Below are 14,389 nucleotides of genomic sequence, written 5' to 3'. Positions count from 1 at the left end.
CGAGTTGTATTTGACTTCAGAGAAACTCTATCAGTTTGGTTTGGAGACGGCCGACGCTCTGCACAGCTGGACCAGGTCCATCGGGAAGGTCTGGACCCTGACACTCTGTCCCCCTTTGTGTCCTCTTTCATTGAACCGTCCCATGTGATGTGATGTCTTTCTTTGGGGTGTCTTTGTCTCCTCCAGGCTGCCACCTCCCTCAGCTGTCACTGCCTGCTGACTCGGGAGTTTGAGCGGGTCGGCCTGCTGCGCTACAGAGCCATGTTGGACCCGCAGCAGTGGAAGGAGGCCTTCTTTGTCCTGCAGAAGTCCAACCTCTTCATATGTCCCCGAAACGACGGAGCAGCGGAGGACATCATCAACCTGAACCGTCTGCAGGAGCTCAGTGAGTCCTGGTCCTGGTCTACCAATGTACCAGGTGTGTCAGGTTGGTTCAGATCAAACCGTCTCTGTTTGTGTTGAAGGTATCACCTACGAGACCGAGAACCACGAGAAGAAGGACATCCTGGTTTTGGTAGAGAAAGGCCGGTGAGATGAAGCGTTCCTCTGCTGGACACCAGATAATCATCTGATCCTGGTCTTACTCTTCCTCATGCTCTGGTTTCCTCCATCAGGACTCTCCACCTGCAGGGCGTCGGACGCACAGACTTCTCTCTGTGGTACTCGGACATCCAGCGGGCGGCCGGCGGTAAAGGAAACGCTCTGAGGGAGCAGCAGCTGAGCAGGAACGACATCCCCATCATCGTGGACAGCTGCATCGCCTTCATCACTCAGTACGGTGAGGAACCTCCACCCAGAGTCTTCATCACTACACCACCTGCTCACTTAGAGACCCGACCAGAACATCAACTGAGTGCTGATGGGTTGAATGTGTTGGATCAGTCTGTTTGAACGAAGCTGGAGCTCTAAACGTCTGAACTAGAGTTCCAGATGTGTTCAGGTTAGAAGGACTTTGGTTCAGACCGTTGATGAGATGTGTTCAGGTTAGAAGGACTTTGGTTCAGACCATTGATGAGATGTGTTCAGGTTAGAAGGACTTTGGTTCAGACCGTTGATGAGATGTGTTGCTGTAAAGCATCAACCTGAACTCTGATCATCGTGATCACGTTTCAGAAACACTTCCAACAAAAGGTGCATTAAATGTCTAAAAGTACTTTTGGTTTCAGAGTAAAGGGGTTCCACTTCCTTCACATCCAAAAGCTTTTATTGTGAAAGGACATACAGGAAGCATCACCAGTCACATGGTCTCAGTCTGCTCAGAAACACAGAATATATTACATTGTCGTTGGCGATTTTTAAACTGAATGGTGACTCCTGGCTGATTCCTGATCTGATGCTGGTTCCGGATCAGGCTTAGAGCAGGTTGTCCCATGTGACCCACCGTGACGATCTGAGCATGCTCCGTAGGTCTGGGCCACGAGGGGATCTACAGGAAGAACGGGGCCAAATCCAGGATCAAACTCCTGATGGAGGAGTTTCGTAAAGACGCCCGAAACGTCAAACTGCGGATCGGAGACCACTTCATCGAGGACGTGACGGACGTCCTGAAGAGGTTCTTCAGGGAGGTGGACGACCCCATCTTCATGGCCGACCTCCACCCGCTGTGGCAGGGGGCCGCCAGTGAGTCCACTTTACTTTAGACCAGAGTGCAGTCTGAGGGACCAGAAGGTTTCAGGTGTTATTGATCTCTGAGGAGCTTTAAGATCAGAGATGGTCTCGATAAGGTCCACAGATCCATAAGAGGTCCTCCAGGGATTTACTGTGATGAGGCTCGTTTGTTTCTGAACGTGTTCTTGTTCACGTCTTCATTGTTGAGGGTCTCAAAGGCCTCACTGCTGTTTAATTTACAATAATATAATAATGTTTTTAAATATGTTTTCTATTTTCTTCTTACCTTTAAGATTGAATTAAAATCAAATCTGAAATAGTAACGTTTCCTTTGGCTTTAAATGAAGATGATAAAATACAGAAATTAGCATTTTAATACACCAAATACTGAAATAGTTCACGGTTTATATGTTATGTTAGCTATTTATGGACAAATATATATTCCTGTAGTTTGTTGGTTGAGAGAAACGGTGGATGAAATACTGAGATCCTTTACTGAAGTAAAAGTAGAAACCCCCAAAATACTCTATTAGGAGTAAACATGTATTATCAGATAAATGTATTTAAAGTATCAAAAGTAAAAGTACTAAATGGCACTCTTTAAGTGTCTTATGTTATTACAGAATATTATGTAACTGAGTTGTATTACTTATTAATAAATGTATGAGCATTTTAATGTTGTAGTTGGTAAACATGAAGGTAACTTAAGATGCCTTGTGTACTACTGAGTAGATTAGTAGTAGTACTGCGTCATATCGTAGGATTTATATGTAGAAAGTAAATCATTCAAATGTAGTGCAGTAAAAAGCAGTTTCCCTGTGAGGTGTAGTGGAGTAAAAGTAGAAAGTAGCTCGTAGGTCCTGAGATCTCAGACCTTTTAGATCTCAGGACTAAAGTCCTCCTGGTTCCGTCCTCAGAGATCCCTCAGAAGAACCAGAGGCTGGACCGCTACAAAGAGATCATCCGTAGTTTTCCTCGGCTCAACAGGACCACGCTGGCTGCTCTCATCGGCCACCTGTACAGGTGAGCTCCCCGTCGCTCTCCTGCTGCTCTGGAACCAGCCGTCGCCTCGTTAAATAACTGGGTTCTACTTCCTCCGCCTCAGAGTCCAGAAGTGTGCAGACCTGAACCAGATGTGCACCAAGAACCTGTCGCTGCTGTTCGCTCCCAGTCTGTTCCAGACGGACGGGAAAGGAGAGCACGAGGTGAAGATCGTAGAGGATCTGATAGACAACTACCTGTACGTCTTTGAGGTGAGTACAAACGAGTCCACAAGCCCAGTCCACAAGCCCAGTCCACAAGCCCAGTCCACAAGCCCAGTCCACAATCACAGTCCAGTTCTCCTCTGTGACCTAATCACTGAACAAACCCAGTGAACTTCTGCTTCTGGTTCAGATCGACGAGGAGCATCAGACTCAGATCGAGCTGGAGATCAGCCTCATCACCACCTGGAAGGACACGCAGGTATTTACTGCAGTCATCATACTAAGCAGTACTAATACATTAACGACACATAGTTATTAATACAACAGGATTTTGTTTTAAGGCATTAAATAAAATATAGATTCCTGTTTTCAGTCAACGAGTTAATAAAATGTCAGTAATCAATGTGTAATAAATGTAATAAATTCAAATGTTAATCACAACTAGTAAATGAGTAGTAATGAGTTAACAATAAGTCCCCACTTAGTAATACGTTGATAATAAGTTAGTTATAAGTTAGTAATGACTTTGTGATAATGTATTGATCATTTAATAATAAAAGGTTAATAAGAGTTGATTAGTGATCACTGATCAGGTGTGTGTGTGCAGCTGTCTCAGGCCGGTGATCTGATCATTGAGGTCTATCTGGAGATGAAGATACCAGACTGCTGCATCACTCTCAAGGTAAGTGTGAATAGTGATTATTGATACATTGATACATTGATACATTGATCATTATTAATGGATGTTGGTGAATGATGTGACCTGCAGGTGTCTCCCACCATGTGTGCTGAGGAGCTGACCAATCAGGTTCTGTTCATGAGGAACGTCCCGGCCGGAGACAAAGACGTCTGGATGACGTTTGAGGCCATCGAGGACGGACAGCTGGGTGAGACATCAGGACACCTGTCCACCTGTCTGTCTCTCTCTGACTCACCTGAGGGGTTCTCATCAGTGGATCAGAGAGGGGTTCATGTTACAGACCTGGTTCCAGACTCAGACCTGGTTCCAGAGTCAGACCTGGTTCCAGAGTCAGACCTGGTTCCAGAGTCAGACCTGGTTCCAGACTCAGACCTGGTTCCAGAGTCAGACCTGGTTCCAGAGTCAGACCTGGTTCCAGAGTCAGACCTGGTTCCAGAGTCAGACCTGGTTCCAGGTCTCTGTGACCAGTCTTTAGGTTTGAGGATCCACAGACTGACTTTCGATTAAACTTTCTCAGGACTGAGGTTGAATAATCAGAAACATGACGTCGTATTTCTTCTCCTCACCACGTTTCCTTGACTTTATGGAAAACGTCCTGAGGTGGATCAAAGATGTGACTTTACTGAGGACGGAAGGTTTATCTGTAAAGTGAAGTCAAAGCTTCATGTGTTAAAGCTGCATTCTCTCTCCTGTCCACCAGGGGGCGACTCCTCTGGTTGTATAGAAGTCTATGAGAAAATGACTCTACTTCTCTCTTGATTTATTCCCTCAGTAAACATTGTAAACATGAGTTTATGGTCTCAATCTCTAGTTTCAAGTCTTCTTCAATACAGCATGATGTTCATTTAGTAAATGATGCTCCATTTAGAGTCAAACAGACCATAAAGCAGGGGATGCTTTAGGGCGGGGCTACACACTGATTGACAGGTCCACACCAGAGACGTATACGGCGTCTCTACGTCACTCCTCCTCACTCCATATATGGTCACTTCCTGTTCACTGGTTGAGACAAACCAAGATGGCGACGGCATAATCTCCCGAGTCGTGGCTCAAAATGTCCTCAAACCAAAGAGTGACGTCACCATGACTACGTCCACTTGGGGCGACAATTTAAATGTTGCTGCTCCAAGGCATTGTGGGACGGCATTATGTCGTTTCCTTTGGTAAAGGATGATCCAGTGTCTTTTATGTTAAAGGAGATAGGAAAGGAAGCATTGAAGCTCCTTTCCTAATCAGTTAGAGCAGGGGTGTCAAACATACGGCCCGCGGGGATCCCGCCCACCAGGGGTCCAGCCCACCAGGGGGTCCGGCCCACCGGATCCGGCCCACCAGGGGCTCCAGCTCGGCCCACCAGGGGCTCCAGCTCGGCCCACCAGGGGGTCCAGCTCGGCCGCCGGATGACTTTGCCAAGTGTAGAAATTATAGAAAGACATAAATTGCATTTCTATAAAAGTAGCTGCTATTCCTAATCAGTCCACTGGGGGTCGCACTGTATCAGTAAGACTCTTAGGGGTGGGCAATTATGTGTCCCAGGGGGCCAAATGAGCAACTGAAAATATGTTGGAGGGCCGGGCCAACATGCCGAACTCAATTATGCATAATATACATTTTATTTCTATATAAAAAGCAGTAAATGGCATTGTTTTGACCGCTGGTAAGAGTGTATGTTATTATTTGGCAATTAAAAGGTGAGGTTAGCTTTCAAAAATATCATTTATTCAAATAGAATTTCCAAAATGATAAACAAAATGTGAAACATTTGACTCATTTTCAGTCACATTAATAACAAAGGGCATTTTGAGTTTCATATACTATTGAAAGAAGGATTTTCTTAGCTTTCTAAAGACATCACATCATCTTTGTAGCCAAAATAAACAAGACATGTCACTGAACTGTGTAACTGTGTAAAGAACAGTGTCCCAGTTTTGTAGCCTTTTTGACTTTACATGCCTATATTAAACATTTAATGTTTTCACAACTGTGCAAAAAAAAAGAAAGAAAATTGTCCTCTTTAAACAGGCGACATGCTCCCCACACACCACACACACAGGTTCACCTGGACTTCATAAAGAAACATAGTAAAGTAGTAAATTAGTAGTAAACATTAGTAGTTAGTAGTAAACAAAGTAAACATTAGTAGTAAACATGAGTAGTAAACATGAGTAGTAGTAGTAAACATAGTAGTAAACATGAGTAGTAAACATGAGTAGTAAACATTAGTAGTAAACATGAGTAGTAAACATTAGTAGTAAACATTAGTAGTAAACAGTAAACATGAGTAGTAAACATTAGTAGTAAACACTAGTAGTAAACATTAGTAGTAAACATTAGTAGTAAACATTAGTAGTAAACATTAGTAGTAAACATGAGTAGTAAACATTAGTAGTAGTAGTAAACATTAGTAGTAAACATTAGTATAGTAAACATTAGTAGTAAACATGAGTAGTAAACAGTAGTAGTAAACATTAGTAGTAAACATTAGTAGTAAACAGTAGTAGTAAACATTAGTAGTAAACACTAGTAGTAAACATTAGTAGTAAACACTAGTAGTAAACATTAGTAGTAAACATTAGTAGTAAACATAGTAGTAAACAGTAGTAAACATAGTAGTAAACATTAGTAGTAAACATTAGTAGTAAACATTAGTAGTAAACATGAGTAGTAAACATTAGTAGTAAACACTAGTAGTAAACACTAGTAGTAAACACTAGTAGTAAACATTAGTAGTAAACACTAGTAGTAAACATTAGTAGTAAACACTAGTAGTAAACATGAGTAGTAAACATTAGTAGTAAACATAGTAGTAGTAAACATTAGTAGTAAACACTAGTAGTAAACATTAGTAGTAAACATTAGTAGTAAACACTAGTAGTAAACATTAGTAGTAAACATTAGTAGTAAACACTAGTAGTAAACATAGTAGTAAACAAGTAGTAAACATTAGTAGTTAGTAGTTGAGTAGTAAACATTAGTTAAACATTAGTAGTAAACATTACCAGTAAACATTAGTAGTAAACCTAGTAAACATGAGCCCACATGTCGCATGTTTCAGGTAAAACAAGGAGGAAGACAGGCTGTCAATCACACGCATTTCACGTGCACAGTTGACGTGCACGATCGCGTGCACTGTGAGAATAAATGGGTTTCAAAATAGTAAAAAAGCACTGCGGTTTTAGTCCACCCATAAGATAATTAGAAAACATGTTTTATTTTCTAATTATCATGTAATCTTTAGCGGGCCAGTCAGAACCATCCCTCATGGGCCGAACATGCCCTGGTCTGACAGTTAAACAGTGCATGAGACCATAGATTCACTGAGTCCACCATAAGATAATTAGAAAACATGTTTTATCTTCTAATTATCATGCATAGATTCTAACAGCAGATAGAACCATAGACTCTAAGCGTGACCCCCTCACCCCCAAGTCTCTGTGAAGAGAGAACCGTGGACCCAGAGTGCAGAGTCTTACAGAACAATGGACCACATCATACTACATGTTTTACACAGGTAACTGGAAAACCTGTTTGTTGTGTTCGCAGCAGGTTTCTGTGCTCAAAGAATCTAATATTCTGTCCACTATGAGACTCAACATGGCGAAAAACACGACCGCTGAGAAAAGAGAAGATAAATGAGCTGCTAGTCTAAAGAAACAACAGTCCGTGTTTACCCGCAGAGAGGTCAGGGATGCAGCAGTGAAGCTACCTCATTGTAACGACACAGCATCAGCCTCAAAGCCATCCTGTGAGGGTGAGCTCCTGCTGAAGGCTGCAGAACTCGTGTTCCCGAGGAGCGACAGGCTTCTGCCAACATTCAGTCCTCCATCTGCAGCTTCACTTTCTCCCTGAATTTCGTCACAACGCCTGTTTTTCTCCCGATCATTGATGGAGAGCCGTCTGTAGCCACACTGACACCCGGGCCGGTCCACTCCGACCCGGGCCACTCCGACCCGGTCCAGTCCACTCCGACCCGGTCCACTCGCTGTAGTGGTGTCTGTCATAGGTACCAACTCAAGGAGCTCCTCGTGACCGCCAGTCTCATCAACAGCAGTGAATGAGCCAGTTGAGCATGGCGTCTGTAATGTCAGTGCTCATCATCGATTGCAACTGAAGATGCTACAATGACTTTATGATGGAGGCTCCAATCTGCTGAAAGATCAGCCATGTATCCGTCAGCAGCAGGCTTTGTGTTGGTCGTTAACATGGATCACGTCATGAAAGTGTCCAAACTGTTACCTTCACCCAGCCAGAGGACTATCACCTCCTCAGTGATGAACATCACCTGTGGCCCACCAGACCACACTGAAGGAAGCTGGTGAAGCTGAAGCGTTTTTTGATCTACGAGAGGAAACTGGACAGTTGATGGAGAAAAAGGGGAAACCAGTGCATGAACTAAAAAACCCAGAATGGCTGCAGGACCTGCATCGATGGTGGAGATCACAGAGCACCTGAATAACCTGAACAAGATGCTGCAAGGCCGTAAGAAAGTGTACACAGTATCATGACAGCATTTAAGTTGAGTTAAGTTGAAGCTGACTTTGTGGGAGACACAGCTGCTCCTTTCCCTCATCTGAGAAATGTGCAGATGACCGGAGTTACTGCTGACATGAATCTCTACAAAGACACAATGACGGACTTGCTGTGGGAGTCTGAGCAGCAGCTTCAGGTCTGTGGTGAGCTTCAGACCGAGTTTGCAGTTTTTCGCTCACCATTTACAGTTCAGGCTGCGGATCTGCCCGTCCACATGCAGCTTGAGATAACTGACTTACAATGTGATCAGGATCTAAAGGACACATTTTATCTTATTGTATCTTTTGCCAGGATACCCCACATTGACAGCCCTGGCAGCAAAAGGTTTGAGCGTGTTTGGGACCACCTACCTGTGTGAACAAGTGTTCTCTGTAATGAACATCACAGAAACAACAAGACAAGCACACAAGCACTTGAATGATGTTCTTAAATTGGCTGCTACTCAGGATTTGAAGCCTGATATTGATGCACTTGTGGGGCTAAAAGATGCCAAGTTTCAGGAGGAAATGAATCGGTGAGTTGACCTACTTCATGTAAGACACTTCAGACACTTTGCATCCTGAAGAACACAGTTCTGTGAAAATGAAAACGTACTGTTGAAATATTTGACACTGAACATTGTGCAATATAATGTCAATCAGCAGCTTCAGTACAAAGAGTTTGGTTTGATGGAACACTGTGGCTCCTGCACTGCCCCAACTGTTCAATGTATAAAGTCTGTATTTTCAAGGCAAGAGGGGCAACTTAACCTCCTCACTTAACAGCTCCCACGTCTGTCTGTATGTTGTGGTGAGTCAGTTCAGGTGTACAGAGAACTACACAGATGTAGAAATGTTAGTTAGTACATTTAAAATATGTTTTAGATCTTGAGAAGTTTATTTGGCTGATGTCTGAGTTTTTGGTCTTTATGTTTCTAGTTTATTGTAGAAAGACCTTAAAATAGGGTTTATCATCCAAAAACCTTCACCAATGATGTAAACAGAGAGAAATATTGTCGTTATGTTTGCGTTATTATGCTATGATTTTACTGGTCTGGCCCACCTGAGATCAGAGTGGGCCGTATGTGGCCCCTTAACTAAAATGAGTTTGACACCCCTGAGTTAGAGGATTCCAGCAGCTCTTATCACCACTGATTTTTCTCAGGTAGAGTTCAGGGAGCCTGGGAAATTCTACCGACAGATGGTTTTGTTAATGTTGTTGTTGTTGTTGTTAATGATGTTGTTGTTGATGTTGTTGTTATTGTTGTTGTTGTTGTTGTGTGTCAGAGCGTCCGTTACACCCCAAAGAGAAAGTCCTGGAGCAGGCTCTGCAGTGGTGCAAGATGGCCGACCCGAGCTCCGCCTACCTGGTGGTGAAGAGAGTTCCTAAAGGAGACGGGCTCGCCCTCCTCACCTGTACGTCACACATACTGTACACACTATATACACACTATATACACTACACACACACACTAGTGAACACACAGCTGGAAGTGGAATAAATGATGATTCAATTATGAATAAATGCACAAATCATCCAACAATAATTATTAACTTCAAGATACAGAGTTCTAATCTGTCTGACTGAATCAACCACATGTCTCTCTCTCCCCCGTCTGTCTCCCCCGTCTGTCTCCCCCGTCTGTCTGCGTGTCCAGCCTATAAGAGTGAGATCATGAAGATCGGTCTCCTGAGGTGTCGTGAAGAACCTCAGAAGCTCCTTCAGGGCAACAAGTTCCAGGAGAGGACGTTCCAGATCATAAACCACAAGCTGCTGCTGCTGAAGGACAAGAAGGTAACGCTGTGTGAGACATGTCTCTGTGTCCCCCAGTGGACATGAGGACATGAGGACATGTCTCTGTGTCCATCCCAGTGGACATGAGGACATGTCTCTGTGTCCATCAGTGGACATGTCCACCAGTGGACATGAGGACATGGCCCTGTGTCCATCAGTGGACATGAGGACATGTCTCTGTGTCCATCAGTGGACATGAGGACATGTCTCTGTGTCCATCAGTGGACATGAGGACATGGCCCTGTGTCCATCAGTGGACATGAGGACATGTCTCTGTGTCCACCAGTGGACATGATGTCTCTGGACCATGACATGAGGACATGTCTCTGTGTCCATCAGTGGACATGAGGACATGGCCCTGTGTCCATCAGTGGACATGAGGACATGTCTCTGTGTCCATCAGTGGACATGAGGACATGTCTCTGTGTCCACCAGTGGACATGAGGACATGTCTCTGTGTCCATCAGTGGACATGAGGACATGTCTCTGTGTCCATCAGTGGACATGAGGACATGGCCCTGTGTCCATCAGTGGACATGAGGACATGAGGACATGTCTCTGTGTCCTCACTGGTCTGTTCCCTGTTTAGAGCATCAAACCAGAGAAGGAGTGGTCTCTGAAGTCCATGAAGATCTACATCGGCATCCGCAGGAAACTGAAGGCTCCGACCCGGTAACATGAGAGTGTGTGTGTGTGTGTGTGTGTGTGTGTGTGTGTGTGTGTGTGTGTGTGTGTGTGTGTGTGTGTGTGTGTGTGTGTGTGTGAATCCTCTTTATAGTTATCCTATAAGTTTCATATGTGTGTGTGTGTGTGTGTGTGTGTGTGTGTGTGTGTGTGTGTGTGTGTGTGTGTTCACACGTTTCTTTATGAATGAAGGTCAGAGGTCATCAATAACATCATCTGATTCATGAAGTCAATATTTGTGTTATCTGCAGGTGGGGGTTCACTGTGATGTCACACAAACACCAGCTGTAAGTGTCACTGAATGATCACATGACAGGAAATGAATCCTCTTTATAGTTATCGTTTATGTTTCATATCGTTAATGTTTCATATCGTTTATGTTTCATATCATTAATGTTTCATATCATTAATGTTTCATATTGTTTATGTTTCATATCGTTTATGTTTCATATCGTTTATGTTTCATATCGTTTATGTTTCATATCATTAATGTTTCATATCGTTTATGTTTCATATCGTTTATGTTTCATATCGTTTATGTTTCATATCATTAATGTTTCATATCATTAATGTTTCATATCGTTAATGTTTCATATCGTTTATGTTTCATATCGTTTATGTTTCATATCGTTTATGTTTCATATCATTAATGTTTCATATCGTTTATGTTTCATATCATTTATGTTTCATATCGTTTATGTTTCATATCGTTTATGTTTCATATCATTTATGTTTCATATCGTTTATGTTTCATATCGTTTATGTTTCATATCGTTTATGTTTCATATCGTTTATGTTTCATATCATTAATGTTTCATATCGTTAATGTTTCATATCATTAATGTTTCATATCATTAATGTTTCATATCATTAATGTTTCATATCGTTAATGTTTCATATCGTTTATGTTTCATATCGTTTATGTTTCATATCATTAATGTTTCATTAATGTTTCATATAATTTATGTTTCATATCGTTAATGTTTCATATCGTTTATGTTTCATATCGTTAATGTTTCATATCGTTAATGTTTCATATCGTTAATGTTTCATATCGTTTATGTTTCATATCGTTTATGTTTCATATCGTTTATGTTTCATATCATGAGGTCAGTGATGTTTCTGTCTCAGGTTTCTTTGCTGCAGCTCGGAGGCTGAACTGTGGGACTGGATCACCAGCTTCCTCAAGGCTCAGGTCAGTAACTGTAATCTTGTTTGATCTGAGGAACTGATCCAGGATCAGATTCAGACCTCAGGTCAGATTAACTGTAATCCTTTAATCTGAGGAACTGATCCAGGACCAGACCTCCGTCTTTCAGAGGATTGAAGTTGTTCAGGATCCGGTCCTCCCCCCCTCTGATGTGGTCTAACGGTCTCGTGGTTTCCGTCTTGTCTTCCAGAACGAGGACCCGGGTCCTCCGGTTCTGAGGCGTCACTCCTCCTCCGATATCTCCAAGCAGAAGTTCGGCACGATGCCGCTGGTTCCGATCCGAGGAGACGAGAGCAACAGCAGCATGCTGTCGGCCAATCAGACGCTGGTCAGAGGACGCTCCTAGAGGCTCTGTGTACTGCAGAGTACTTTACAGTACTGCAGAGTACTTTACAGTACAGAGTACTTTACAGTACTGCAGAGTACTGCAGAGTACTTTACAGTACTTCAGAGTACTTTACAGAGTACTTCAGAGTACTTTACAGTACTTCAGAGTACTTCAGAGTACTTCAGAGTACTTTACAATACTGTACAGTACTTTGATGTTTATTCTTAGTATATAATAGTTTTACTAACAGGTTGTTCTAGTAGAGGAGGAAAGTTTCTACTTTAAATCTGCTCATTTATTGTTTCTGTCTCTATAATCAATAAAACAGTTCAATAGAGTTTCATCCTGATAGTTAATAACATTATTAATAATAACGTTTATCATTAATAACGTTATTAATAATAAACGTTATTATTAATGATAAACGTTATTATTAATGATACACGTTATTAATAATAACGTGTATCATTAATAATAACGTTTATTAATAATACACGTTATTAATAATAAACGGTTTCTCTCACTGAGCTCAGACGAGTTCAATCAGTTTCAGTTTTCTTTACATTTTAAAATGTATTTATACTCTTTAAAATATTATTTTCTTCAATAATTCATCAGACTTTTTCTTTTCTCTGCAGAGAAAGTTACACGACAGAAGGACTCTTTCCATGTACTTTGTGAGTACTTTCTACTTTAATGTTGTACTTTCTTGTTGAGGAGAATGACTTGATGCCTTATTTATCTATATATTGATTGATATATTGATTTATATATATATATATATATATATATATATATATATATATATATATATATATATATATATATCTGTGTTGACCTCCAGCCCATGAAGGTGCAGCAGGACTCGTTGGAGGAGCGCTCCGAGTCTCCGGATCTCCCCGAGCCGCTCTACGAGGAGGTCGGGGACTTCGGCCTGCAGGTCCTCAAATCTCTGGAGACCAGCTTCCTGTCCAGCAGCGCCACAGAGACCCAGGAGGTCCCGGACCTCCCGCCGCTCAGACTGGTTCCCATGGAGACCGGACACACAGACCACCTGATCATCCCCAACCCGGTCCAGACCGTGGACGCTCTGGAGCAGAGCGGAGGAGGAGAAGGAGGAGCAGACTGCAGCTCTGAGGAGCTGAACTCCTCCCAGCAGCCTGCAGCGAGGAGGAGGAGGAGGAGGAGGAGGAAGGAGCAGCTGCAGGGAGTCTGTACACCGTCACAGGAGCTGCTGCTGCAGGAGCTGTCCTCCGCCTTCACCAGGGAGGAGGAGCAGGAGGAGGAGCAGGAGGAGCAGAAGGAGGAGGAGCGGCCGTACGACGTCTGAGAGAAAACGTTCCTCCAGAGTCTGGTGGAGGAGATCCTGATATGAGATAGAACTAATGATTGTCCTCACATATGATATTAATACCTTCACTAATCAATCATACCTTTTATTTCTCTGAAGATGACGCAGGTCCCAGATCAGAAATAGTTTTATTACCTCAAACTGAAGAACATCCATCAGCAGTTTGACTTTATGATAATATTTAGGAGGACTCTGCTGGTTTTTAGAGAGCCCGGATTCAGGAGGACTCTGAGGGACTTCAACCTCCAACACTGTGATTGGCTGAGAGGTCAGCTGACCTGAGTGACATCACTGTGGGTTTGTGGCTGAAAGGCTGAAGTGAAGAAGACTGAAGGAACCGTTGTGTTTATATTTGACTATATTGTATAATGTTGTGTTATAAAATATAATATTATATAACATTATATATATATATATATATATATATATATATATATATTATCACATATTAGATATATTTGTATTCTCTTTATGCCAAATAACAGTGTTGTCTTGTCGTCTCTTCAATGGGCTCATATCGCATCACTTCCTGTTAGTATAAAATGTTTAATATGTTGATTTCTGGAATATTAATTACAAACACTGTACTGTAATGATTAAGAATAAAGAGCATCTTATATAATGATTCTGGTTTTTCTACAGAGACGAAACAAACGACTTCTTCTCGTTCACAGAAAGTCCAACAATATTAAATATCATTTTAAATCTCTCTCATGTCTATTTTTGTTGGACATATTCTGATTCTTTAAATATAATGTAGAGACTCTACAGTACCAAGTGGTTCATCTTCTACCAATGAGAATGCTGCTGTGTGTTAGAGCGCCACCTGCAGGCTGCATGTGAACTGATGTTTGTTTTCTGTTTTTAATTGAACAAATTGAAAATGAACAATTTCACCAACTGTCAATTAGAAACAGAAAAATACATTCAAACTAACGTAACACACAAAATAAGAAAAATGGTTCGAAATAAAAAGATAGAAAAATTAAGGAAAAACCAAAAT

At 42.1% G+C, this 14,389-nt stretch overlaps 1 protein-coding gene across 1 annotated transcript in view; it reads left to right on the top strand.

The window, feature by feature from the left end:
• arap3 (ArfGAP with RhoGAP domain, ankyrin repeat and PH domain 3) overlaps positions 1-14,059 on the top strand; it is a 36,698-nt gene extending 22,639 nt beyond the window's left edge. The window contains exons 18-35 of the mRNA XM_054597192.1: positions 1-88; positions 187-385; positions 465-528; positions 615-778; positions 1,408-1,620; positions 2,526-2,631; positions 2,714-2,861; positions 3,004-3,072; positions 3,421-3,495; positions 3,583-3,700; positions 9,306-9,434; positions 9,677-9,813; positions 10,403-10,485; positions 10,749-10,784; positions 11,629-11,692; positions 11,898-12,035; positions 12,674-12,712; positions 12,880-14,059. The exon at positions 1-88 is cut by the window's left edge and continues 15 nt beyond it. Coding sequence (XP_054453167.1) covers positions 1-88; positions 187-385; positions 465-528; positions 615-778; positions 1,408-1,620; positions 2,526-2,631; positions 2,714-2,861; positions 3,004-3,072; positions 3,421-3,495; positions 3,583-3,700; positions 9,306-9,434; positions 9,677-9,813; positions 10,403-10,485; positions 10,749-10,784; positions 11,629-11,692; positions 11,898-12,035; positions 12,674-12,712; positions 12,880-13,365 — 2,356 coding nt within the window. The 3' untranslated portion in view covers positions 13,366-14,059. The remainder of the gene's footprint in view (positions 89-186; positions 386-464; positions 529-614; positions 779-1,407; positions 1,621-2,525; positions 2,632-2,713; positions 2,862-3,003; positions 3,073-3,420; positions 3,496-3,582; positions 3,701-9,305; positions 9,435-9,676; positions 9,814-10,402; positions 10,486-10,748; positions 10,785-11,628; positions 11,693-11,897; positions 12,036-12,673; positions 12,713-12,879) is intronic.
• Positions 14,060-14,389: the final 330 nt, after the last annotated feature.

This window comes from Anoplopoma fimbria, chromosome 4, assembly GCF_027596085.1.
Source record: "Anoplopoma fimbria isolate UVic2021 breed Golden Eagle Sablefish chromosome 4, Afim_UVic_2022, whole genome shotgun sequence".
Lineage (NCBI taxonomy): Eukaryota > Metazoa > Chordata > Actinopteri > Perciformes > Anoplopomatidae > Anoplopoma > Anoplopoma fimbria.
The sequence above is the reverse complement of the archived record's forward strand: the minus strand, read 5'-3'. Positions and strand labels throughout refer to the sequence as shown.